Here is a 27,836-nt window from a genome sequence, read left to right as displayed (position 1 = left end):
CATCAGAAATTACTGAGCCAAAGGGAGAGAATGACGGGAAGGACAAACTACTGGCATTCATCTTTTCATGAGATTTACTGACTAAAACAGAAGTACATCACCAGGCTAAGTACATCAGAGGCTGAGACAGCAACACTAAGTGAACTGCACATTTATACTCTCATTTGTTCTGATATTTTTCTGTTACATAAAACAGAGTGTGTAAAATGTCAACAAATACTGATCACAATTGCATTTTTTTCTTTTTTTCTTTTCTTTTACTGTCATAAATGACAAGGAAAAGTAGCAAATCTTGACTTTTAAGTAGCAAGAACCAGCACAACAAGAACAATTTTGCATGAAAAAAATGACTGAAATGATTAATCAGTTGTCAAAATGTTTGGCGATGAATTTCCTTTCAGTCTGCTCATCCGTTGATCAGGTAATCGTTGCAGCTCCACTCACAAAGACATCAGACTTTTGTGTTTTTTGGCCGAAGTTCTGACTGCAGTGCAGGTTGTAGAGCAAAGGAAGCAGAGCAGGTTGTTTTTGGGCTCCTGTGTCTAGTTAAAGCTCTACATTTTTCCATGTTTTTAGATGGAAAACTGGCTTCATTATGCTGATTCTCAGCATTTTCCCCGGCTGTGTTTGCAGAGCCTTTGCTTCATCGAGCACCACGGCCAGATGTGAATTATGACCTGACAGAAGATGTAGACTTTAATAGAAGTAGCTGTGAGGGGGGTATCAGGCTGGGGAACGGGGCGAGCGTAAGATTGACTCACTGCAGCATAAATCTCAATTAAACTGGTCTCACTTTAGAGGTCAATACTGCATAATGATTAAAAAAACTGAATTTATGTGACATTTCTCCTATGAGTTACTGAGATTGAAACATAATGTAAAGGTGTATTTCGAACAAGCCCTGGAGCTGCAATCAGAGAAGGTGGACAAACATTTAGAAATGTTTTCATGGACATCTGGCACAAATACACACAATTCTTCACTCCATTTGGACAAGAAATGATATATTTTGAATATGATAGCAGTTATCATTAATCACTGGTTAGTGTGGAAAATTAACCATTGGTGTTTGTGAGGTTTGAGACACATCGAACACAAAGGTGTTTTAGATGCTCATTGTTACCCTCCCGCACACACCCACTGCTACATCTGCTTACTGTCAATACAGTCGCTACGTTTGTGGATGGGATCAACAGACCTTTAAGGACTCGCAATAAGATCCAAACAGACGGGTGGTAGCCTGGAGGGTCGAGAAGCAAGTTTATTGGTTTCAGGTTTCCAAACCACTGTGTGAAAGGAAAGATGGAAAGATTAAATGTCTCCTCTCTTTCATGTAAATACTACAAATGAGCAGATGATGTGTTGAGGATCTGCTGGTGCTCATGTGAGAAGAAACACATCACTGGATGCTTCTCAGACTGGCATTAATCCTCTCTCAGTGTGAAACAGAGCTGCCTGAGACCCTGTGTGTGTGTGTGTGTGTGTGTGTGTGTGTGTGTGTGTGTTGGAGTTGATTACATGTATTTCCTCTTCAAGCATTATTCAGACTGCTTGAAAAGCTTTTGGGTTTTGCTAAATTGCTGTCAGCAGGAAGAAGATAATGATGGAAGGAGGATGATGCTGTCTTCATTTAAATCGGCCTCAGGCTTATATACACTGCACAAATATTTAGATTTCAGTCATTTAGTTAACTCTGTCATTCACTGTGAGTTATAGAATGAGCTTGTAAAGCTTTAGTGTCCCGTTGCTGTTAAACTGAACGAATCGGGTGCTGTTTCAGTTAAACCTGCAGTATTCATTGAAGGGATATTCCTGGCATTTAATGCTGGACCTCATACAGATTTTGACACGTGCAGCTTGATGTTCCCTGGGTTGACTGACCCTCATGTTAAAGTGGTCGAGTTTGGGGTCTCCCTGTCTCGTTGGTTAAGATGTTGAACCTGATGAACCACAGGGTCCCCGGTCGGGTTGGAGACCCTTATAGCATCTCTCTCTCCACTGCCACCACTACCACTGCCAGTATCGAAGAAAGAAAGAAAGAAAGAAAACCACAAAAATAATTTAAAAAACATGTATAAGAACACTCACATTTTGTCAGTTAAACCAATACTGAATTTCATTTTGTGGTCATTTTTGACCTAAGAAATCTGTTCAAACTTTCAGACAGCTGAGCATCGAATTGTGAGGAACTGCCCTTTATGGCACTCATGGGTGAAAATTAAACCTGGAAATAATAGTAATAATAAAGATGCTGAGTATTATGTTGTTGCTGTTAAGATTCCACAAAAATAGCAGGTCCCAAAGCAGGTCAGGTCAATAAGTTAAGCTGCTTCGGTGCAGACTCAACTTAGGAGAAACGCAACCCAACATGACGCTGCAGTGACCACTCAGAAAACTTGGCTATGAGACTGTCTGGTCAACAGTATTGTTGTTCAAACTGTGAACAGCTTGACTTGTGGATGTAGAGAACTTCCCTGATAGAGTTGTTGCTCCTAAGCCGAGACCCGGAACCTGGAGTTTACGGATCAAGTCCCAGACCTGTCCTCCCACACTACCACACAAGCCAGCACTGATCTCCACACCCGCCTGATTGTGTCTGAATGAGGCCTGATTCTGGACTAGCCAGTGGTTCTGAACACCTGGTATCACTTCACTGTGGTCAGTGTTACTCAGGCAGTGGGCGTTTCCCTCTCCAAACCCCACCGGCTCGCCTTCAGAGTAAATATAGAGCTGCCTGGCTTTAATAAGAAACCCAATCAGGTGGTTTCCTGACCTCTTGCTCACACCCACGTTCATACATTCCTACACACACACACACACACACACACACATGCAGACTGCATGTCGTGAGAGAACATTCCAGCCATGTCCTCCTAACCCTGTTAAACAGCACATTTTGCTGTGCATCACAGCCGAATGAGGACTCTGTTTTTGAGTGAATAATCTTGTTTGTAGGGCAAATGTTTAAGTGCCAGTATTTGTTTGTTGTGGGTTCAGCTTGGACCCGTTTGTAGGAGCTTGGATAACTAATGAAACTTCAACTTCAAAAACTTCAGACTTTATTGCCAGTATATTTTCACACACACTGAAATTCTTCTCTGCATTTAACCCATCACTGGTTGAACACACACACACATACAACATGCAGTGAAACACACAGGAGCAGTGGGCTGCCACGCCAGGCGCCCGGGGAGCAGCTGGGGCGGGGGGGGGGGTTAGGTGTTTTGCTCAAGGGCACTTCAGCCGTGATTTTTTTTAGACAGAGTTGTTTGTCCTGACGTCAAATCTTCTCTTGTTTTCTCTTTGTGCCTGCAGTCCAGCCGAGTCACGGCAGTGCTGCAGCAGCTGCTGCCCAGCAGGGCGGCTACGAGATCCCAGCCCGTCTGAGGACCCTCCACAACCTGGTGATCCAGTATGCCTCTCAGGGCAGGTACGAGGTGGCTGTGCCCCTCTGCAAACAGGCCCTGGAAGACCTGGAGAAGACCTCTGGACACGACCACCCAGATGTGGCCACCATGCTCAATATCCTGGCCCTCGTTTACAGGTCAGTCATATATGAGATCAGGGAGGACTGCCTTTATTAAATGCGCTTCCATTTGGCCAAAGGATCTAATGTGGAATGCGGGAAATATCGACCACCTGCTTTGATGCATTTTTTATGATCGGTGGCATATTTAATAGAATTTTAAGTAAGAATTTTTCTCTCATGTCAGTATTAAACTTGTACAACTGCAGTGAGTGCTGGGACTGCTGTTCTGTTTGCAGGAAACGTTTCTGGCAGCACCATGAAAACAAAAGTCTTGATGAGCTTGTAAATCTTTTAAGTCCTGGCCTCTCGGACTGTTTTACAAGCCCTCCCAGGATTTCAGAATGAAGCTTCTTAGTGAATTCAGGGAAAGTGTTTGGTAGTTATCAATGAAAGGAATGTGTTTAATCTTGATGGTGTCTTCAGATCCCACAAAAACCCTCAAGAGAGAAAGCTGTGATGACAGTTGTGCCGTCTTTTTGTCCCCCCTCACAACACGGAGGCGTGTTCCCTGAAAGCGCTGTGCAACAGGCCTCCCTATAGGACCTCCAAATGACAGTTGGATGCCTTTCGACGTCAGAAGTGGAGCATAGCAAACATAACAGACACGAGCAAAGATTTACAGTACAGTAATGGAACTGGGCAAGCGTTAATTTCCTGGCTCAAGGAGGAAAGAACAAAAGAAGGACACACAAGAACTGGACCAGTATTTTACAGGGCTTGATCGCATGTTTTTTACTCTCACAAATCTTAACCTTTGAATAGTCAGTGCAGGTTTTTGGTTTGGTTACGCTGAAGGAATGAGAGACTGGGCCGACCTGTTGTCAGCAGGCTGTTGCGCTGACTGTGGGAACTGCTGCAGAGTTATTTGGACCGCGTCACCTGAAAATAATATAAGCAGAGTTTATGTTTGGTGTCTTTGTGTGCTTGTCTGTGATGCTGTCCATCTGTGTTTGTGTGTTTCTGTCTGACTCTGTTTGCTTCTGTCCGTCAGGGATCAGAACAAATACAAGGAGGCAGCCAACCTGCTGAACGATGCTCTGGCCATCAGGGAGAAGACTTTAGGCAGGGACCACCCAGCTGTGAGTCCATCTTTCTCTGCCTTACATCAAAGTTATTCACTGAAAACGTCCTTGTCGTTAGGTGCAGAAAAACATGTATAAAGACTCACAAAATGCCCAAAATAAATGTAAATGAAAGAAGAAACACAAGCCATATTTTAGCACCTTAACAACATTAAAGTACAGTACTATCATTTTCAGTCTTGTTCAGTTTCTTTGGGAGTCATGCTAGCTTTTTCCATCAGTTTCCTGTTTTTATGCTAAGCTGATGAGAGTAGTGTTGCTCTTCTTATCTCACTCTGAGCAATAAATGTATTTCCCAAAATTATGTCCTGTTGCTGTTATGTGACACTGATGATTGATGCCTGTCTGCAGCGTAAAACACTTTACTCTGAGTTATTACACTTAATGAAAAAGAAAATAGGTTTGTTACTTTGTTATACTGAGCCTTCCATCTTCCTTTTATTTCCTATTTGCTCACATGGTTATTGCCTTTTCCCCCTCCCCCTCACTGATCAATAAAGTTCATTTCAAGCCTCCCCTCAGGTAACACATATTACAAACAGAGACAGCCATAAAAAGCGTGCAGCCAAAGGTAGTGTTTGAAGTTATTTGTCATTGTTAAAGAGCCAGACTGCTGTTACTATTGCTGAAAAATTAGCGTGCTGAAATTGCCTGCTGTGTCTTTAGCCTTAACTTATTAAAAACTCCAGTGTAGTAACTTCCATGATCCACCATTTCCAAACAAAACAACAACTTCTGTGCAGCTGATATGAAGTTGGGAGAGAGTAGTTCATGACACCCTAAAACCTGTTCAAACCTCCTGCCTTACACGTTAATAACTTAGATTTCTAAACATACATCCCCTAATGTATTTGTCCACGGTTATGACTGTGGTTCAGATAACAGTAGATTTAATAAGTAATTGACTCAGGCCTCCTCTCAGACCCATTAATCTGTTTTGTCAGTGTGACTGTAAACACTAACTGTGTTAACCCCAGCAGGCCTGTTGTCTCCACTGTGTGGACCTCCATCACTCTCCATCACTCTGAGGTTAGATCCCTCCCCTCCCACCTCCTCCCTCTCATCCTGCCACCACGCCCTGATCCTTCTTTTCCACACGGAAACAGTGATTGTTGTCACCAGAAAATCATAGTTTTGACAAGAGTGTAGCCAGATATCTGACACTGATCCACCGTCTCCTGATTTTTCCTTTGCCTCTCGTCTTATTCTCCTTTTTCCCCTAATCTCCCAGTCTCTCCAGCCTTGTCTTCACCCTGTATTGAACCGCCAGTATAGGGAATCTGTTCTAAATTTGAGAACCAGCTGTTCACTGAGAAACATTATCTTGAATTCAGGTTTAAACTTGCTGGACTTTGTTCTGCATCACCAGCTGTGCCTGTACCAACACATCGCCTTCACATAATAGCTGACTGGGAGGCCTGGAGCTTTGCCATTTGGGTGGCAGGTGAAGGCAGGGCTTGGCGTGGTGGTTCCTGGCCATGAAAACTGGCATGAAGAAGCTGAAAGGTGGAGTTATTTGACCTCTTAACTCCTCTTACTGAACCAAAGTCTTGAACAGGCTGCAGTCTTTCCTGGGTGTGGGGCAACAGCTACATATGGAAGTAGTTTAGAGCCCCCCAGCTGATGGTCACGGTGGTGGAAGTCTCTCCAGACTCCTCTGATTGTGGTCTGGGCCTACACATCGAGCAGCTTTGAAGTATCTGCGAAGTGGAGTCCGCCTCGGGATGAAGCCTGGAAGAGATTCTGACTTTGATCTTCTAGTTTTGGTCAGTACTGGACCCGTCGTGATGACCTGAATGAGTTCAGCTGCATTCAAGTCTTTAATGCTTATTTTTTCATTAAATCACTAAATCTTAATGGAGCACATATACTTCAATACAACTTTCTGCACGGGCACACCTGGACATTTTAGGCTGAAGATGGGTCATTGACTTTGAAGCCACATGTCTTGGACACATGGAAACAGCCTTGTTCTCTGATATCTTCATCTTTTAGAGAGATTTCTTATAGACTGCGAAGGAAAAGTAAGGATTCATATAAATTGAACCGAACCAAAAATGAAGATAAATTAGTTTTGTGAGTGCAGTGGCTTTTCCTTTTCTTCCTGTTATAGCTCCCCTTCCTCCACTCACCTCACCCCTCTGCCCTTCCTCTCCCTCCTGTCCTCCCACTCTGTCCACATGGCCACCAGAGCCCGTCTGAATCAGAGATCAGAGGTGACCTCCAGACGCCTCGTCCTCCTCCTGAGTGCACGTGCGGGGGAGTCATCGTACGTGATTCAGATTAAATTACAGCCCACCATAATCACTTCCTGTTTCACCATCCACATCTTTTTCCTCCTCATTAATTACTCTCTCACCAGATCAATGGCACTGAGCTGCTGTGGTGGAATCTTGCGGTTGCATTAACACATACTGTGCACGTGGGTGAAGATGATCGAGCCTCATCAGCAGCTTTGAGAAACATTTTGAAGTGATGAAGGTTTCTGTGTCCCTGACAGGTTGCAGCCACCCTCAACAACCTGGCTGTCCTGTATGGGAAGAGGGGGAAGTACAAGGAAGCAGAGCCTCTGTGCAAGAGAGCGCTGGAGATCAGAGAGAAGGTGGGTCAAAGGTCATCGCACACCATGACTGAACAGATAGGAAGCTTACTTTTCAAATGTTGCAGGTTACTGGTTACCTTGTCAAAAGTAATACTAGTTAATTAACTCATGTTGTTAGCATTGAAATATCACCTCATTCCTGCTCTCCCTTCACTTTGTGCTGTTCAAAGATGCATCCGACAGCATGCATAGGCAGGGCGGACGTCATTGTTTTGTCTGGCCTCTGGATTGGTGCATGCAAAGATGCCGCTCAGCAACCCTGAGAGAACTGAAGACACTTTTTTTTGCGTGTCTGTCTCTTGCCTTTGAACAGAACCTCCTTCGCTCTGCTTTCCACTCCTCTCAGAATGAGACGTCAGCTTTGGTTAAGCTGAGCGCTTTCTCTTTTTTTTTTGGTGCTACTTAGACTTGGATGATAATGCGCTCATTTAAGATGAAGGATTTTTCCTGCACAGGCAGGGCTGTGCATGGCGGCTGCTGCTGAGCTGCTTCCCCTGCAGTTTGTCTTGTTATAGAAGTTCAGGAAAGCTCAGTTTGTGAGTGTGGTGAGCATCAGGGACACTGGGAGATGAAGCTGTAAAACTGCTGTAGAAGCTTTTGGCTGTTGAGTTTCCTTGAGAGGAAATAAAAATATTTGATTCTGAATAAAACGTGCAGAATTTTCATCTTTTTTGATGGGAAAGTCCAAATCTGATGCTTTTTCAGACTACAAAGCCACCAAACACTCTATTAAAGGGTAACTCTGGTTTGTTTTGACTCCGTCTCACATACAGCAGTTGGTAAATGTCCAACTGTTTGAGGAATTATTTCTTTTCAAGAATTTAATTGTTGACCAGTTAGAGTAAGTAGTAGTAGTAGTTAGTAAAGATTTACGTCTTCATTAGCACACAGTGTTTTACCACAAACAGGCTGGGACAGTTGGAAGTATTGCCTTGTTGTTTTTGGTGTTTCTATCAGGTTTGTTAATAAGCTTATCAAAAGCATATAAATAATTCTGGCCTTGTCGTTTAAATGAAACAAACCCACAATGTGCGACGTCTCCAACACAACAAAGACTCTCACTTCTGCTTTTGTCTTTTTAAACAGGCATCAAAGTTTCTCTCAAACTTAAAAGCACTAAATAAGTATTTAATTAAGTTAGTGCTTAATGGAGAGAAGAACCCGAACATCCTGTAACTGCAGTAAGAAATTTAATTTTCTGCTCAAAAGTCCTTGAACAGGAAACTGAAGCTTTGCCTGCTGTTGCTGCCTCTTTGTGTCTCTGCTGACGTTTTTATTGAAAGATGAACGTCTGTCTCAGCGGGATAGAAACAAACTGTCTGCTCAGAGATTCCTGTATTCAGTAAATATTTGGGTAAAACATGGATTCAGTCAGTGCCCTAAAGTACAGGCTGTTCTGCTTAATTTTGATGAAGGTGGTGTTTCTAAGAGCCTCCCAGAAACCACCACAGACTGCAGCACTTTTTGGCATTTGTAGGCCCGGCATCCCTCAGTAAACACGATCAATTCCTCGTCGCTGCGTGTGACTTGCGGCACTCCTTTTCCAGCTAACAGTGTTTCGAGAAGAGCTGTCAGATGTGTGGTGAGGAGAGGGAGGAGGAGGGGGAGGCGTGGGAGGCCAGGACTGAGTGAATACTGTAGGTGGCTCCGCTCATAAAGCTCTGCAGCATCCTGTGGATCACAGACAGCAGGAGGCTGTCAGCCTCCAACAGGGACGGAGGTGATCCTGTAATGATCAGGAGGGGTTTGATCTCAGACCTCCTACAGACGTCTGCTGCCAAAAAATCTGAGGCAAAATTCCTTTATGGACAAATACGAAGCTACTTGGTTTACCTTTCATATCTGATGCTCTAACTTTCCTCCCAGTGCTTTTCTTTATCCGTCCGGATTGTTCACATCCCCCTTTTCTTCACTCTTTTTAAAGGCGTCTCATTGAGCAGCAGCCAGCAGAGAGTACCAGCATTCCCTGACTTCATCTCATTTTCTCTTTAATGTTCTCTCCTCCGTCATCCTTTTGGAATCATCTTTTTGCCTCCTGGCACTTTCTTCTCCTTTTCTTTTTTCTTTTTATTCTGCATTTTTCATTCCCTCTGATCTCCCTCTCTGCGCTGGTCAGTCAGATTCAGTTAAAACCCTCTCTGCAGTTTCCTTCTGTCGTTTTCAAGCCTCCTCAGCACACGGGAAAAGCTCCCACCGCTCTTTTAAAGATTTTAATGGTCGTTTTTCATCTTTCTGCTCTCTGCAGACGGGAGAGGAGGTTGTTTGTTGTTGTTGTTTGTTGCTGCACTGATGTGTTTGTCCACTGCACTCAGGTTTTGTTTAACCAAGCAGGTCAATAGTCCACCAAGCAGGTCAGACCTTTAGTGGAGGTCGGTGTGAACACCAGCTGCAGCTTTGATTCCCAGTATGGCAGCACAAATTTTTGGATGTATGATGGCATGTGTTGCGCAGGTGTACACTGCTGTTGAATATAATGTGAGAGCCTAAACATTACAAACAAACTGCGAGGGTCAACACAACCTGACACGTTTCTTGGTTCAGTCGTGTGTTAGTTTGTGTTCATTTTCAGTAGCCCACAGTTTTGTTTTCCAGGAAATCCAAAATTACAAAGCTGGACATGAGGAATAAAACTGTGTTACTTATTTGAACTTCAAGGTTGACACTGAGGGAAAGTCAGAGAAGTAAGTAGAAGAATTGCCGACCAGTTACTGAGTGAGAATAAGCTAAATGGCTTCCCTGAGCTTCCCTGGCACCTGGTTTCAGTTTCTCAGCGTGGACAAGGGCTGTCAACCAAATGGCACAACTGAGACGCTGGTTGTTTGAAGTAATGACTGTCGCACTTGCTTGCATTCCAGGTGCTGGGCAAAGACCACCCAGATGTGGCCAAGCAGCTGAACAACCTGGCCCTGCTGTGTCAGAACCAGGGCAAGTACGAGGAGGTGGAATACTACTACATGAGAGCGCTGGAGATCTACCAGACCAAACTGGGCCCCGACGACCCCAACGTGGCCAAGACCAAGAACAACCTGGTGAGTGGCTTTAGAAATAATGATTTTACAACAAGCTTGACATGTTGGATCAACATTTTGTGTGCTGCAGTTGTGTGTGATATGTACCCTCCTCTGCAGACTCTTAACGTTTGGCTCTCTGCGTTCTTCAGGCATCCTGTTACCTGAAACAGGGCAAGTTCAAGCAGGCTGAGACTCTGTACAAAGAAATCCTCACCCGCGCCCACGAGAGGGAGTTCGGCTCAGTGGACGGTACGACATGTGACTGGATGATAACATTTTGGAGACGTCAGCCTTTAACCTCGTATCCAGACTTGATAATATGAAAAGTCAGACACACACACACACACACGCTGTCCCCTGCCTCTAATGTAAAGGTTAATGTTATCATTTTGGTGGCTGTAAACAAAAATGACCTTTCAGCTGAAAATCAGAAACCAAAGCTCTTCTTCACACTTGTCTCCTGCTGTTTACCTGCGTGAGCGTTTGTCTGTGCTGATTCACTGCTTACCTGCCGTGTGTGTGCGTGTTTGTCTGCAGATGAGAACAAACCGATATGGATGCACGCCGAGGAGAGAGAGGAGCAAAGCAAAGTGAGCCAAATCTGTTGGTATTTTTCAAATGCTTTCATGTTTGTCCCCAAAGTGTGACACATTCGCCAGTTAGCTGCCTTTAAATTACGCTGACTGCAGCGTGAAACTACTCTGACAGCTTTATAATCTTATTTAAGATGGAAAAGGAAGGACTGACTTTACAAAGAGTTGGATTAGCAGATTAAGACGCAATAATGACCATCTAATGCTGACCCGAATTTCCCAACAAGAGGTTTATTTTCGTCATGGTTTAAAAGGTTTAGTAGTTCAAGGAACGAACCCTAACTCGACCGTAATCCCACCATTTAAAATCCCTTCGTGTTATCTTTGATGGTATTAAAAATGGGATTAATTTAATGCAGAAATCACTTCACATTTTAAAGTTCATGGGTCCAGACATGAAACATTAATGTAAGTCCCTGTGGCTTCCCAGAAGCAGTTCTGACTAATGAACATGAGTTTTGTCTTTAAAGGGGAAGCAGAAGGACGGCTCACCCTTCGGAGAATATGGAGGCTGGTACAAAGCCTGTAAAGTCGACAGGTCAGTTTCATACGAGGATGCAGGACAAAAAAGGTTAAAAACATCAAACGTCTCCTTACAACAATGCAGAGACGAGTCGTGAAACAAAGTACTGCTCATCACTGCTTGTACACGTCTGCTGGTTCTCACGAGTGCATGTTTTTTTGTGTCTGTTGTTTTGCTAAAGCATCTTATTCAACTGTACATGTTAATCATTTGTATAGCAAACATTACATTTGTTGTTGTGTTCGCAGCCCCACAGTGACCACCACCCTGAAGAACCTGGGCGCCCTCTACAGGCGGCAGGGCAAGTTCGAGGCTGCCGATACCCTGGAGGAAGCTGCCATGCGGTCCAGAAAGCAGGTGTGGTCTCTGGATGGTGCGCCTGGATTGACAGACCGACTGACTTACCCACACTGCGTCAGCTCAGCAGCTACTGCAGATTAAAAAGAAAGAAAATGAAAAGAAAATGAAGAAAATGTTCCGTCCAGCGTAAAATTAGGGACGAAATGAGACGCTCGGGATGCTGAGCAGCTGGCGGTTGCAGCTTTTAAACATCTGAGACGTTATGGGGTCTCCTGTGGAGATGAGAAGTGTGCTGCGGCGGTGAAGCCCTGCAGCTTTTATCCTCAGGAATCGAATCTCTCATTTAGGGAATCAGACGTGATGGTATTTAAACGTGATTCCTGTGGCTCAGTGTTACAGCTGCGGAGAGTTTGGACAATTAATCACACTGTAAACAGATAACTTGTGCGTTAAATCAGTGTTTTGGGCCTGTATTTTACTGCTGAGAATGTGAAACTGAAGACAGTTTCTAGGTGTTAGAGGGCATGTTAATTTAAGCAGCAGGAAACTGAGAGATGTAGTGCTGCTGTATAAACTTAAGGAGCTTTTACAAATACGCGTGCACTTTTTTAGGCCGCCTATTCACACATTCAGAGCGTTTTCAGTCAGACAGCATCAGCGTTCTGCAGTTTGTTCTCCTGTTTCTTGTGTTCTTCACGTCTTGGTTGTTTTATTCTTCAGACAGGAAGCATGAAGTCTTTGCTGTCTGCGCTGTGGTGTAGCAGCGTCGATCGTCCAGCTTTAATTATTTGCCAGCCTGTTTCTGAAGTTACTTTCACTTAGAAACTTGCTTGGATTTTTCACCTTCACTGTAGAAAACGTGTTGAAGTAACTTTAAACTTCCTCTAGTGTTTTCTCTATGAAGACAAGTTGTGCTTCCAGCCTCTTCTCAGGTTTTTTTTAACAACTTTTTATGTGGAAAACTCGTGTTAAACAAAACATTCATGGCAGTATTTTTACATACTATTAAAACGTGGGAACTCAAAGCTGAATGTAACTGTAATTGGTTGTAGTGAAGAATCAACATCAGCTGCTGCAGGAAACGACAGGCTTGTGTTTGCTGTTTCCTTAACAAAAACCCGCTGAGTTTTCCTGCATTTTTCTTTTGTCAGTGACTTTGTTTGGTTCTTATCAGTCCTGATGTAAATGAGTGTCAGTGAGGGCCTGATTCAGCACAGCAGGTGGCAGAAGCCTACAGCTTCTATATTAATTGGATTGGTTTGAATTGGTGCTTGTGCCTGTCAGCTGAACAGCATCCGTGTGTGTGTGTGTGTGTGTGTGTGTGTGTGTGTGTGTGAGAGAGACAAGCTGCAGGTGGCCAAAGTGCTCAGCTTTTACTTTAATTGGATTAGATGAATTGGTATTTATTGCTGCTGTGTGTGTGTGTGTGTGTGTGTGTGTGCGTGCGTGTGTGTCAGGGTCTGGACAATGTGCATAAGCAGCGCGTGGCAGAGGTTCTGAGCGAGCCAGAGGCCCGTGAGAAGCAGCGAAGCCGCGAGAGTTTGACCTCTGACACGGTGAAGTACGAGAGCGGGCCGGACGGTGGCGAGGAAGTGAGTATGAGCGTGGAGTGGAACGGGGTAAGTACAGTACACAGCCCTCAACACGATACTGAGAGTCCTGACCAGGAACACACAACACGTCCGTATGACAGACAGCCTCCATCTTTCTGGACAGAAGCCACAAACAGATGTTTTACCAGTGCGAGGTCACATCAGACCGGTTTGGACAAAATGTTTCAACTGTGGAGCGTCAGCTGCTTCATCCAGTCGTTTTGATGTGCTTGGTGACAGTAAAACGTTTTGTATTTTCAGCTAGCAAAACAGTTGCTGATCTGTAACTGACCAAAAGTGTCAGCTAATTCTGTGTCCTTATGGCAACTTCATCTTTAATGAGCCTGAAGTCAAAGTCTGACTGTGGACTGTAAAGTGATGAGCTCTGAGTCTCTATTGCAGTTTACCCGCTAATTTTAATTAAGATCTGTTCAGATTGTTTAAATGTTGCTTGACAGATCGCATATTAAGACAAAATTGTAAAAAAAATGTTCATCTGTGGCTTCAGTCAAGAAAGACACCATGAGGTTGTTACTCAGGAAATGGATGTAAATTCTGTCAAAGCTGTTAAAATGTGCAAGTAAGATATATTTGTGCTGTGCTACACTGATAATGCTGATTGACTGTCAGAATTACTACAGTAGTTCCTGCTTGTACTTCACTGTTACACTGACTGATTAATAAAACCAAGCGAGAAGCTGCTCTGTGGAGACGCTCACTTGGCTCCATCTTAGATCGCCGACAGCAGGCGCTTCACTCGTAGCGTTTCGCATTTTCTTTTTTTAGCGCTTTGCTCGTAAGAAACTTCTCGGCTAAACTTTCCCTCCTGTAGAGGTTTCCTAGCTGTCCCCCCCCTCTGGCTACTGATGTCAACAACAGCCACCTAACACTCTGCTGCAGAGCCTCTCGCGACTGCAGTGTCACAACATGTAGATGTAGAGTCTCTGTAGGCTGCCCACCGTGTCATCTCTGAAAGGCTGCTGCTGCTGCTGCTGCTGCTGCTGCTGCTGCTCAGAGCTCGCCTGCTCACATAGCAACAGTAGTCATAGCGCCCTGAACAACCAATCAGCATCTCCTCCTGTACCTCAGCTCGTGGCTCTGGGAGGTTTGGTGTGAGGCACATCAGTGTGTATTTACACACGCACGCACACACACACACAGTGTGTCCTGTCAGCCAGTCATTAGCATACAACCTCCTGCAGACGATCTCACATCAGCAGCTGATCTTTGGGCTGGTTTTAGGCAGGAAAGCAGCCTGTTCTGTCTGGAAGAGCTTCAGCTGGAAGTCAGGAGAACATCAGATCAGAATTTACTGATCCCATAAAATCTAATGAACGTATATGCACAACAGATTTAGATCAAAGTGGCATCGCAGACACAGTCTGTGTGAATATACATATATAGATGCACAATGAATATAATGAAGAATAATATGAAAATGTATGCAGTACATTGCAGTTTTCTAATGTCATTATGAACTCAATGGGCTGCATCAGATGGGTAAAAACATGGTTTTTCCTTCCGGCCTGTCAAACAGATCATCACTTCCACTTCAGCTCTGTCCACAGGCAGGTTCACTCTTATCATTATTACTGACAAATGCTGTGAAAAGCTCGGTGACTCATCAGTGTGTTCATCTGACTCAACATGGGCTCTGTACTGTACTCCTTCTGTGTCCTCTGGGCACTTTGTTGATGCTTGTCACCTGTGTCCACTGTGCTGTTTGTCCCTCCTTTGCATTTCTACGATGAGCTGCTGCCTGAGAGTGTAAAGTGTGGTTTTTCTCATCTTCTTCTTTTCCCCTGCTTGCTTTGTCAGCATGTCAGCAGCCAGACAGGAAGCGTGTTTAGGTGGCCTGCAAGCTAAACGCGGACACATGAAATCTAAAAAACACTTAAAAACGCTGATTATCATTCAGCTGACTCGTGTTAAATCTCTTCTAATTGGTCTCCAAAGCCCTGTAATCTCTAGAAATGTGCCGTTCACTTTATACTTAACATTTTAGATTCAGCTCCATACAGACTGTAATTTATTATCGTTGGGTTTTGTACTGTCGGTCAGGCAAAAACAGCAATTTAATAAGTGAGTTTGGATTTGGGGAAATGGTGATGGACATTTTTGCTTATCATTAGTCCAAACAATTAATCATTAATGAAAATAATCTTTATTTGCAGCACCATTTTGTTCCCGTGTAGCCAAAAAATACAATCAGCAGAAGAAATACTGCGTTAGTCCAAAGTCTGCGTGAAATCGTGTGCAAATATTGAGTGAGTTGACTCAGATGTTCAGTTAGCGTCTGGCTGCTCTGCCCTGCGCCTCCTCTGTGTTTACGCTGTGCTCTGACGGAGTTTAATCTTGTTCTAAGTGTTCTAACAATGTTCCACATGCAGACACAGTATCTCTCCATCATCACACGCTACAAAACCTCCCCCTAGTGGTGACGCCTGTGAATTACAGCTCAGTCGCTCCTCAGCTGGAGTGGACTGAAGTTAAACAGAAATGATTAAAAAAATAAAAGAAATTTCACCGTCTGTTGCTCTGATCCTGATCTCTGGACGAGTCTAATTGCTGGTGTTGAGACTGTAAAGGCTTGTGCTCTTTTTTTTGGTTGCTTCAGTTAATGAGTTTACTTTGTGGTTTTCCATTTTCCCGTCGCCTCAGGTTTTTAGCAGCGTTAACAGTCGGCTCCATTCAGAACCTCCTCGTCCAGTTCTGCAGCATGTGGTGTGTGTAACAGTAAATCATAGTCTCTCAGTGAGGATCATTTATGTTTTGACAGAGTCTTACCAGTTTGTTCCTTGATTTGTACGGTGAGGTGGACGCACCGGCTGGTAGAGACGTATTGTGTCTGCTGTGGAAACCCTGCTCGTCTCTGTGATTTGCTGTTCCCCTTCCTCTCCTCTCTCCCTCCCTCCATCCCTCAAACTATTTGTCTGATTCTCATCTCACTTGTCTTTTATTCTCTCCTTCTTTCACGGCTCTCTCTCTCTCTCTCTCTTCACTTCCTGTTCCATCTGACCGACAGGCGTAACTCCAGATGCCTTGTAATGGTTCTAAAAAACTTGTCTTCTGCATGACGGATGCCTCGCCTCGCCTCGCCTCGCATCGCCTCAGCCCCTTCAGCTTTGCAGTTTTCTTCAGCTCTGACTCCCCCCCCCCTCTTTCTCCTTCTCCTCCTCCTCCCCCGCTGGGATTCTTCATGGGCCGGGTCGAGCCGGAGCGATAGCGTTGCTTTTACACGGAGCAGGTTGGGGGGGAAATGTGGAGACGGTCTGTGTGTCCAAATCCAAGTCCTGAAGCAGTGGACTGTGGGCGGGAGAGGACTGGGGTGGAGGTTTATTTGAGACAACATGAAACTTTAACACAAGCTTCTCTGCTCTCTCTCTTTCAGTCAGTCCAGGGTCTCTAAACTCTGCTTTCACACTGGCTGTAGACTCGTTTCATAGATCATTGGAGACCTTGTGAGGGCAGACTGACCGTACACCAGATTCTTCTTCTTTGTTCTAAAGCACAACTTTGTCCACTTTGACCTGGACTCTGGACTTTCTAAATCCTACCAAATCAGCACCAGACTAACCAGAGTCGCACCTGTTAATTCACTTTACAGTCTCGAGTACAGCCGAGAACTCGCTCAGCCCTGCCTGACAAACATCCAGAACTGTCTGTGCGATTAAAACAGATCTGCAAAAAGCTGCTTAGAAGCAGAAAACAGGAATGACAAACAAAGCAAAGGATGTTGAACATAACCTAAATATTCAAACAGTCAGTCCTTCACTCAGGGACTCGTGCAGGATAACAGATCAGTTTGACGTCCTGTTGACATCATGTTCCAACAAAAACCGCCACACATCACTTATGATCCGCCCTTCGACAGGTGCGTCCAGGTGTGAAATGGTCAGAGTTGAAGCTTTAACCTTTGTCCTCCTGCCTCTCCGGCTTTTCTCTCTGCGGAGGTTAAAAAGTTTTCGTCTGTCGTCCATTCAGCTAAAGCCATCGTTTGTATGTAAAGTCGTTAGTGGTGACTCGAAGCTCGTAGTGTTTTGACATGCTGTAAATAAGATCGGCGTGACTCGTCAGCATGACCGAGAGTGACTCTTTCTGCTCCTGTTAGAGTTTTAGTCATTAGTGTGTCGCACTGATATCAGACCAAACCGTGTTGTGATGTCGACGAGAGGACGCAGTCAAGGTAACAGGCTTCATGCACGATGCGTTCAAAGTCTGCAGCAGAAGAGAGAGCTCGCCTGATCAAGCTGCGATGTGAAACTTTCCGTCTTTTGGCCGATTGGAAGTGCAGACGTCGTGCATGCGGCCTGCGTGCCGTCTGTATATCTGTGTACATAGACGTCAGGGTGGGTGGGGGTGCTCAGGGGTCTCTGTGAACAAGCACAGCTGCATTGTGGGAAACGTGGGAATTGAAAAAGCCTCCTCGTCTGTGTTCTCAGCTCCTGCTAATAATAATCTGCGTGTCCTGTCCTGTTTGTGCATCTTACACTTTGTCTTTCTTAACTTCTAATAAAACCTAAACTCTTTGCTCACCTTGAAGCTGTGCCTGTCGCCTCTTTGTGTGTCCCCTCTCTTTTCTGTGTGTGTGCGAGCTCTAAACATTAACACCCCTCAGCCCTGCGAGGACGCCAGCTGGAGGCAAAGCGGTTGGCGGAGATGAACTGAACTCGTGTGTGATGAATGTGATCGAGTGTGGACTCAAAAGCTCTGCAAGTCAAACGTCACATTTGTCTCTGATGGAGGAGACGCCGTCAGTCAGACAGTCAGCCAGTCAGCCTCATCCCTCAGAACACAACAACATGACGTCCATTCATCATCACATTCATTAGTTACTTGTAGACGATCTTCATTAAGGACGCCGTTTTAGTGTGTGAAGTCTGTTCTCCAGAAGGAAACCCAGAGTTGAGCTTTTGATTCTGTTGTCTGGTTAATCAGTTTCCGACGCAGTATTGATCTCAGCAGACAGACAGACACACTTCTGTTCTCGTCAGTGTGACGGTAAGTTACATGGATGGGATGTCTGAGGTCCTGTGAGCTTTAAAACGTTTGTCTCGACGCATGTGTTGGTCACGTTTAGGAACTTCTGGTCAGAAATGTTTCTTATTGTTATTGTATGTAAGAAGGCCTTCAGCCTGGGTTAAACGCAGTGTGAAAAACCCTCTACTGCACTATTTTGAGGTACTTATACTTCACTTGATTCAGATGTGGTCGCATCCTCTGTATAGCATCAGACAGACTTTTTTGTCCAGCCACATGACCGACTCCGTGTTGGGACTGGTCCAGGTCCAGGTCCAGGTCCAGGTCCAGGTCCAGGTCCAGGTCCTTTGCACAGCCACACAGGTGTTAGCTAGAACAGGTCAGGTGGATCAAACCTGTTCAGGTGTTCTGGATCAAAGCACGAGTCTGCTGGTTTCTGTTTTACTGCATCGTGTTTGCACGTGAGCGTTTGCTTGGCACTCGTGTTCGTATGTTGGCGTCTGACGAGTGACGGCCGCCGGCTGATCTCTGACTGAACCTCACAGCCTCGTCTGAAGTTTTAACTCCCCGATCAGACCTGTGGTTCATAAAAATCCCTAAAGTTACTAAGAGTACATCAGTCCGCCTGATTCAGCGCTGATACTGAATCTTAGTGATGAAGGAAAACCACTAAAGGTTTGCAGGGAAAATAAAAATCTTACTCAAAGTACAATTTACTCAAGTGCTGTACTTGTATTTCCATTTCCTGCTCCCTTGTGCTTCCACTTCACTACACTTTGGAGACAAATACTGTAGTTTGTACTCCTTCACATGTATTTACTAACTTACCAGTTACATTGCAGATTCATGTTATTAATATAATTCTGTTTTGATGGATAGTTATTTTTAAATGAAGGTATTTTGTGTACAGCAGGACAAATGCTGCTCGATGTTCAGCCTACAGTCGGGTTTCAGTCCAAGCTTTGCAGACCAGAAGCAGTTCTGAGTCTGCTGGTTTTCACTTCCTGTTTGTGTGTGTGTGAACGAGTGTAACCCTGTGACGTCTCCCATCAGGACGGCTCCGGCTCTCTGAAGAGGAGCGGCTCCTTCAGTAAACTGAGAGCGTCGATCCGCCGCAGCAGCGAGAAACTCGTCCGCAAGCTGAAAGGCGGCGGCGGCTCGACCCGAGACAGCGAGCCCAAAAACCCCGGGTAACTATCCCCCCCACCCCCACCCGACTGACCCGCCACAGGTGACTCACTCTATGCACTGGAGGCCTGGAGGAACGAGCCGAGCCTCCAGCCCTCGGCCTGGTGGTGGTGGCGGCGGCGGCGGCGGCGGCGTACTACTAACCAAAAGTAAAAGAAGGGATTGGCTCTGTTTTGCTGGTGGTGAAGTGGTGTAACACTTCTGCTGTGTTTGCACATGAAATGTTCGAGGGAGCTTCTGCTGACACACACACACACACACACCTTTTTCTGCTCTGCGTTGGTTCACCTTTCTGTTCTCACGCTGCGTCCGTCCAGCAGCCGAGTCCTCCGCGGTTCAGTCCGGGTCTGAGTTTGGGGGAAAACATTACAGTAAAATGTCGTACTGTTTTCAGAACAGTGAAGTTGTAATGTTGTCAGGAAAAATACTCTTGTGCTTTTAATTTTTTTGCTTTCTTTTCAACTTTGTACTTAATTACAGTTCAACTTTGGAAATATTACAACCTTTTACTTTTTACTCGAGAAGACCAAACGTGAGTGTGAGAGAAACAGAAAGCTAACGAGGCGCAGCGAGCAGCGCGAGGACAGAAAGGTGCTGATGAAATGGGAACGTAACGCTTTGACCTTAAAGTCCACTCACGAGACGTGTAGAAAATCACCTGCGGCAGCACACAAACCACTAATGTCAGCTTCTGAAACGCCTTCGTGCTCCTGAGGCCTGTGGAGCTCATTGACTCTTATTGTTTTAACAACTAATAGTTAAAACTATTTATTGCATTTTGTGGCTTTGGATGGTTTATTTCAATTTGTTTTGAAAGATCACTTTTACTCGGCTTTGGTTTTTATCCCTCTCATTTCCTTTGTGGTTTTAAGTCTGGAAGGACACACCTGTCTGCATGGCTGTTTCTGTCGTGTTGAATTTTTATTTATGAATAAATTTTTTTTTGAACGTCTCCTTGCATGCCTCATCTGTGTGCTCACGGGTTTCCATTTTCCTTTCTGTGCTGCTCTTCTCTGTGGCTCCTCGAGATGATGGTGATGAAGATGTCACTGCTTCATCATCATCATCATCTTCATTATCTTTGTTCTGATGGCTCACAGTGCTGTTGAATCACTGCAGAAAGCTCCATTTTAACAAGTCAACACGTTCAAAACCCCCACAACTTCCAAAGATCTGCTCAGTCACTGCTAATTTTTTCCCCTTTTTTAAAGATCATTTTTGGGTGGCATTTTTGCCTTTTTTGACAGTTTAACAGGAAACGTGCAGGGGGGAAAAGAGGAGGACATACAACCTTCTTCAGTCTTCAGCAGCTGCTTCGAACTGGATGCTGTAGTTAGTTGGTACATGTTGCTTATCACTCGGCATGGAGGCTGCATCTTCCCTTCAGCAAATAACAAAACAACAAAACATAACAGATCAGCTAATCGCGAGGTTCTCAACTCACCTAAACGTTCCTTACTCTGGTGCCATCTAGTGGACACGTTAAGACTTACACCCTTTCACATAATAAAAACTCTTGTAATATTTTAAGAAAAAAAATTTAGAATTGAAATAGAGTGTTTTTTTTTTTTAAATAAAGAACTGAAATTGTCATAATATTCAGAGAAAGCAGTTGCAATGCTTTGAGGAAAAGTCTGGAAATATAAACATTTCCAGATTTAATTTCTGGAAGCTCAACTTTAAGTCTGCATTAGGATGAGGATCACATTTCTTGTTAGGATGGACGTGTTTCTGCAGTGTCTCCTCAGTGGACTCAAGTTTGTGTTCCAGCATGAGCTGATGTGAATATCAGACCTGAACCTTCTGATAAGGAACTTTTTTATAAAGGAACGGCGAGGTAGCTTCATTAATGGTTAGTAAAAACAAAATGCTCAGATCAGTTACAAGCCATTGGTAAGAGATAATTACAGGGTTTTGAGTTGTGAAAAATGTCTGGCTGGTAAATCCTTAGACCATCAATCAGTTTTCCAAATGGGCGAATAGCTTGACTGTAGCTGTTTTAATTAATGAGCCAAAGTGTGAGACGTGGATGAACAGCAGCCAAAGGTTTTTCACAAAATTACAGGGGCTGTCATATCAAAAAGTGATGTAGAAATGAAACATTTAACCTTCTAAACTTTCTAAGTGAGATGTTGTGAAACCACTTTAAGAAATATGAAACTAACCTCTGTGTGAAAATATTATGGATGTCATTAACCAACACATGCTTATCATTACTTCCATTGAGCTAAAATCCTCACAGCTGACTCTCCATCCCCCCCCCCCCCCCCTCACCCCACCACCTCCCTGCATGTCACCGCTCTGGGTGCAGCATGAAGCGAGCCAGCTCTCTCGGGGTTCTTAACATGGCGGACAAGGCTGCGAGTGACCACTACCAAGTAAGGAGACCGAGTGTCGGGCCTTAAAGTATCTGCAGAGAGTCGCTCGGTTTGTCTTTAGCCTTGCTGGTGGCCTTGGGGGATAACATCCTGTTATGGAAAGGTCAAAGGTCGACCTCCAGAAGAACTCCCATCTGCTTCTATTAAAGGACCCCCAATAAAACGGCTCGTAGTAACACTATTACATTAAGTCAATCAGCTCATTGCCCATACTCTCAACCATTAAAAAATATTTACATGTATGTTGATTTTTTTTTATTTTTTTGCTTTAACAAATAGATAACCCATTTCTGTATACAAAATGCAGAGCTAGTGAAATATGATTATTTATTATAAATTCGACCACACAACAGTACCACTGTAGCTGAAACAGCAGATTGGTCTCTTAGCCCTTCGACAGAAAATAAATTGGCAACTGTTTTGAAAATCAGTTTTCATGTAAAAATGTTAAATGGTTCCATCTAATAGAGAAAATAATCAGCACATTAATCCATAATTAAAATAATCATTCCTTGTATACAAAATGTTTCGGAGTGAGCTCCACCTGAAACTAACTTCAACGGTAAAATCCCGTTTTACGTTAATGCAAGGTTAGAAGCCTCTTCAGTCACCATCCTCATCTTCAGTTTCTTCTTCATGTCGAATAGTGAAACAGCAGTGCAGTTAAGTTTGATTATCATACATCACAGACTGTGAAGTAGCAGTAGATGAGGACCAGGAGCCAGCTGTATACAACAAAAACTAGATTACAGCATTTAATTTTGAATTAAGTGTGGCAAAAACTAAATTCCAAAATACATTAAAAAAATAAGAGTTAAGTTAAGCTCTTAATTCAACCCTCTGGTTTACCAAGAGGGTTAAAACAAATCCTTGAACTTTTTGCAGATATTTTTGATCCACTCTTTTGTTTTTAATGTCTTTATAAACGGTATCTCCTCAGTGTTTGTCCTGTCAGACTTATTTAATGACATGACTCACACGCTAACTTCACACCATCATTATTCTGACTAATCCACACAGATTATTAACAGGGAGATTGTTTTCTTATTTGAAACTTTAACTAGGGTTTGTTATCAAATATCACATTACTTTCACACCATACTGATAATTGGCTAAAATTGTTATTGCTGTTGCAATAGTTCACAATAATATTAGTCATAAATCATAATATTGTTTTAAACAATGGATCCTTGATTTCAGATAGCAATAGACAAAATTGACTTCTAGTTTCTAAAGGGAGAGACAGTCAGGCTGATGGCGCCTAGGGGCAGTCGTGGATCAGCGGTTAGGGTGTCGGACCCGTAACCGGTGGATCGCTGGTTCGATTCCCCGTACCGGTGTCCATGGCTGAGGTACCCTTGAGCAAGGTACCTAACCCCCACTGCTCCCCGGGCGCTGCACGCGGTCCGGCCCCGGGTTTGCTGTGTGTGTGCACGTCACTTGGGTGGGTTAAATGCAGAGAACAAATTTCGTTGGAGTGAGTTCCCTCCAATGACAAAATATGTCACTTTCTTATTCTATTTTCTTATTCTTCTAAAATGACAGCTGTCACTAGCTAGCCATAGTAGCTAACGTTAGCTCTGTCAGATGATTTAAAACCCTGACCTTTTAAATGTTTCTATCAGAATTCATATATGATATTGGTGGTAAAATATAAGGGTAAAGCTAACAGAAGGTAAGAGAACAGCTAACAGAAACTCAGGATTCGCCCCAGCTGTTTAGTTTAAATAGTTGGATTTAATGTAATGCTAACACTGGCTAGAGTCGCTAGTGAAAACCTCCCTAAATCCAATAAAAAGCAGGACAGAGCTGTAACGTTAGCCTAATATCTCAGAGCATCAAGGACCAGCCTCTGCCAGTTAATTTCAATTTATCAAGCAAAAGTGTAAAAATATATTTAGTTGTGGTTTCTCTGTTATGAGTAAATGCCACTTTTTTCCGTTAGATTATATCTTTCGGTTTTTGTACTGTTTGTAGGTCAAAACAAACAATTTTAAGATGATAACTTAACAGAATGTATGCTAACGTTTGTAGCTTATGTTTAAATCAGTCCTGAGACTTTTGCACATTGGTCAAGCCAAAATCAAGGTGGTTTTTTAGAAAGATGGCTTTTTAAAAATAAAAAGACAAATAAACCACATAAATTCTTAACCTTTCTTTTCACTACATTCTTTGCAGGAACGAAATAATCGTCTGAGAAATAGCCGCGACCTGAGTGCCAGCCACACTGACCTGGCGCATTGAAGGTTTTTTCAGCCATGTCAGACTTGAAGGATGAATCGTGGTGAGGTCACAGAGGTCATGAGGATCCACTTCCTGTCCACAAGCCTCAGAGCCCTCCTCACTGTAATAAACTGTGTGTGAAAGCATCATATCTCCCACATTATACTTAACACCAAGTTTCAAAGTTTCATTGCACTTTTGAAGGTTTGTGCTCTTAGAGCGGGGGTTTGTGGTGGATTTTCTTTTATCAATACATATCGAGGATCAAGAGGAACATGAACATACAGTGATCTGCTCTACCTTTGTGATTCGAGTGTGTATATCTTTCCTGTGTATATCCTTTTTGTACGTGCGTGTACTGTATGTAAGTGTGTGCCGGTGTAAGCGACCGCCCTCCCAAATCAGACGCAGAGTTCAGCTTTAGTTTTATCAACACTGGTTCAGTTAAACTGTAGTGGGTGAAGCCAAAGATCTACAAAGGTCAAGTCCACATACATTAATTTCTTGTACCTTCTATGTGGAAATTCTGTTAGAATTTGTGTTACATTTGGGTGGACATCTGGCTGTAATTCAGCATTAATTTGCACCTGGTGAATCCGTTTTGCTTCACTCGCTGAGGTTTAACTGAGGCACTGCAAGTGGCTCTGCCTCACCGGAAAAGTTTTAACAGCTTAAACTGCCACCTCTGCAGAGAAACTCGTCCAGCAATGACGTCTGTTTGTAGGCTGACCCGGACGTTAGCTTAGCTCTGCGTTCACTCAGCAGATTTCCAATGGAAGTTCTGCATTGGGTTTTCTGATTAGTTTAGAAAATACGTGCAAGAAAATCCTCCCAAATCAACAGGTTTTATTTGACAATATTTGAACCATGTGTAGTTAATATACAACTCTGAACATGTTTCATTTTCTGCTTTGATTCACTAAACTTCCATATGTGTTGGGCACCTGCTGAGTGAAACCTTCTCAGATGCTCCTCCTTTTCTTCTTCCTTTTCTTTGAATTTTCCTGCCTTTGCCGATTGTAGATTTTGCTTTCGATGTATGAAGTTCTGTGTTTACATTTGAGGTTTTTGTAAGTTATGTTGTGCTCTGTAAAAGCTTTGAGAATAGCAGAGCCGTCCTCCTGAACGTTGAGGTTTAGAAATAACGAGGCAGGACGGTGACTTTTATTGGCACATGAAGGCCGACCAACTCGTTCTCAGGATTGAGGCTGTAGTTTCACACACTGACTGCAAAGTTAACGCCACTCCACACTTTTACACATTAAGGTCATTTTCATCGATCGGATGAAATGTTACAGTTGTTTGTTTTGTTTTGTTTTTCCTTTTTTTATTCATGACAACACTTTACTATGCCGGTAAAGTTGAACAAATCCAACCAAAAAGCGCAAATTATGACTTATTTAAAAATTATTATTGATGCTATGTTAAATAAGACGGTGTATTTCTCCTATGGGTAACTAGTTAGACAAAGTTTAAATTTTACATCACTGCAATTCACTTCCAAACGTAAAATCCAAAGTGCTGATTAAAACTGGAACTGCTTTACCGACAGAATACAGAATATGATGTTGACTGATTTTATACAACAGCGTTATTTATGTGAAAATATTTTCAGTGTTTAAAATCTGGCAAGCTTCTGTTAATTTTTCTGGTTTTAGTTCACTGTGCGAAGAGCAGACTTCAGTTCTTTAAAGGGAAATATGAAATCATGTTATTGTGAAAAGCTTCCAACAGAAAAGCCCTGAACTTACTGATTTAAGTCTTTGCTAAAGATTTTTGTACATTTGAAATGAAAATGTGTGATACTGGTGCAGATAACAATACCTGCATTTCTTTACCAATACTGAAAACATATGGTGTCATACATGAATAAACCTATTTTTAAAAACACTCATTTTTCAAACCAAACCAAACCAAACAACAATACAACAACAAGTGTCCAAAACTGGAGAAATTATTGATTTAAGTTTAATTTAAATATCTGATTATGGGGTTGGGCTGCAGCTAAATCTTTTATTTAATCAATAATTTAGTCTATAAGATATCAGATAACACAATTTCCCAACTCATGAATTCCTGTCTGAATTGTTTGGTAAACCAGTTCATGTTGTAAACGTGTCAGTCGTGAAGACTTTTCACTGGAAACATCAGATTTAAAAGAAGAAATTCTTATTCTGACTTACATCAGATATTGTGACATTTACGGTATCATAATGTAAATTGTTTTTCCCGCAAAAGTTTCATAAGCTTTTAGTTTGATTTTAGGGGTGTGCAATAATCTTTTGTTTGACTTTACTCTCCTTTGTTGAAAAACTCTTCACATCTTACAGTCCTGATTCTGATTTGTAAATCTGATGAAAATGAGTTCACATCTGCGTGAAGGCTTTCATTCCCTGACATTAAACTGTAAATCTCTGAGAAGAATTTGTTCTCACTACCCAGAAAACAAACATGCCCTGAAATGTAAATATAAGCTGAACAGATTTGATAACTTGAATAATTTTTCCTCCTGTGCTGGCAATAATTTAAAGTTGTGGTGATTTATAAAAATGTTAGATATCTCATTTTGATGAATGAAATTCTTTGATGATTTCACTGACGTTTTGTCGAGTGTGTCGAAGCTTCTTGTTGACTGTTGATCAGTCTGCTTGTCAACCTGCTTTGCGCTCATTTTTTATGCTTTTTGTCTTCCTGTTCGAGATTCCACAAAGTAATGAGGCACATAACGAAGTCTGATGAGCTGGGCAGCATTTTGAGCAACACCTTCAGCGACGGGCACCAAAGTGACAGTAATTTAACGTTTTGAAGTCCTGAATGTGCACCTAGATGTTTTTTATTGTTGAGGCGTTGTTTCGGTCACAGTTGCCCAATGTCAGGTGAAAGTTGCTCAAAGTGTTGCCCCGTTGCACAGGACAAACTGCAGCAGCCTGATGCTGCTGATCACACAAAGGAAAGCTACAAATTATGATCAGGTTTCAGTACAAAAGAAGCAATTATGATAAAGTGAATGTAAATTTAAGGATTTATGGAAGTGCAGGCAACAATGACAAGTTTTTGTTGACTTTATGTTTGGTTTTTTAAAGTGGTGAAGGTTAAAGTCTCACAGTCCGCCCTTTCTTTTTGATTTTTTAATTATGTTTTGTTTCTGGTTGTGGAACTTGTTGATGGGTGGAGTGGAAATGTGGATGGTTTGGTGAAGTATATTATCAGCTTGGAACAAACTTCTGACTGTATTTAAAAATGGGTAATGTGAGAGCTCCCCAAAAGTGAGGCCAAGACTAAGAACATTAACTCCAATACTCAAGTTTAATTCTGGGAGTTTTACTAGTCACATGGCAGACAGTTACCAAGCAGTCATCGCCAGTGAATCTGAATAAGTTAATGGTTAGTTTTTCTGCAGAATAAATACTTTGCTTCCTCGTGTCCTGCTCCACAGTGTGTCCCGTCTCTCAGATCCTTCTTACTTTTATTAAATACAAAATTGAATCTCAAGTTGCACATAAACTCCCTCACAAACAGACTAAACTGTTTTTTAGTATGTGTGTGAAAGCTGTAATTAATTGAAGACGTTATGCTAACCACAAGGCCGCACTGTAGCCCCCCGTCATACAAATGAAACTAATCCGTCCCCTGTGTGTCTCAGAAAGTTTTCCTGGGTGAGACTGGTTTTCCATGAGACTACTTGTCCTCTGACTGCTGCTGTCTCAGACATGCAGGCTGTCCTGCAGGCTGAGGCTGTGCTGCGTCCCCTTTTCACCCGAGCAGCAGGGATGTTTGTTGTACAGCTTAACTGCATTTGAATTAAAAGGTCAAACTCGTGACTTTTGTGTTGTCG

At 43.1% G+C, this 27,836-nt stretch overlaps 1 protein-coding gene across 9 annotated transcripts in view; it reads left to right on the top strand.

The window, feature by feature from the left end:
• Window positions 1–27,819, top strand: part of klc1a (kinesin light chain 1a) — a 38,937-nt gene extending 11,118 nt beyond the window's left edge. For 2 of the 9 annotated variants that reach the window (XM_046411905.1, XM_046411906.1), the window contains exons 5-16: window positions 3,316–3,544; window positions 4,521–4,608; window positions 7,112–7,213; window positions 10,069–10,242; window positions 10,374–10,473; window positions 10,762–10,814; window positions 11,288–11,355; window positions 11,589–11,697; window positions 13,098–13,259; window positions 19,266–19,402; window positions 21,712–21,778; window positions 23,957–27,819. In XM_046411905.1, the coding sequence (XP_046267861.1) occupies window positions 3,316–3,544; window positions 4,521–4,608; window positions 7,112–7,213; window positions 10,069–10,242; window positions 10,374–10,473; window positions 10,762–10,814; window positions 11,288–11,355; window positions 11,589–11,697; window positions 13,098–13,259; window positions 19,266–19,402; window positions 21,712–21,778; window positions 23,957–24,022 (1,355 nt within the window). In that variant the 3' untranslated portion in view covers window positions 24,023–27,819. Of the gene's footprint in view, window positions 1–3,315; window positions 3,545–4,520; window positions 4,609–5,591; window positions 5,641–7,111; window positions 7,214–10,068; window positions 10,243–10,373; window positions 10,474–10,761; window positions 10,815–11,287; window positions 11,356–11,588; window positions 11,698–13,097; window positions 13,260–16,257; window positions 18,851–19,265; window positions 20,353–21,711; window positions 21,779–23,956 lie in introns of those variants that run through there. The other 7 variants (XM_046411907.1, XM_046411911.1, XM_046411909.1 and 4 more) reach the window with 7 other exon arrangements.
• The last annotated feature ends 17 nt before the right edge of the window (window positions 27,820–27,836 follow it).

Source organism: Scatophagus argus, chromosome 15, assembly GCF_020382885.2.
Source record: "Scatophagus argus isolate fScaArg1 chromosome 15, fScaArg1.pri, whole genome shotgun sequence".
NCBI lineage: Eukaryota > Metazoa > Chordata > Actinopteri > Scatophagidae > Scatophagus > Scatophagus argus.
This window is presented reverse-complemented; position numbering and strand designations above follow the sequence as displayed.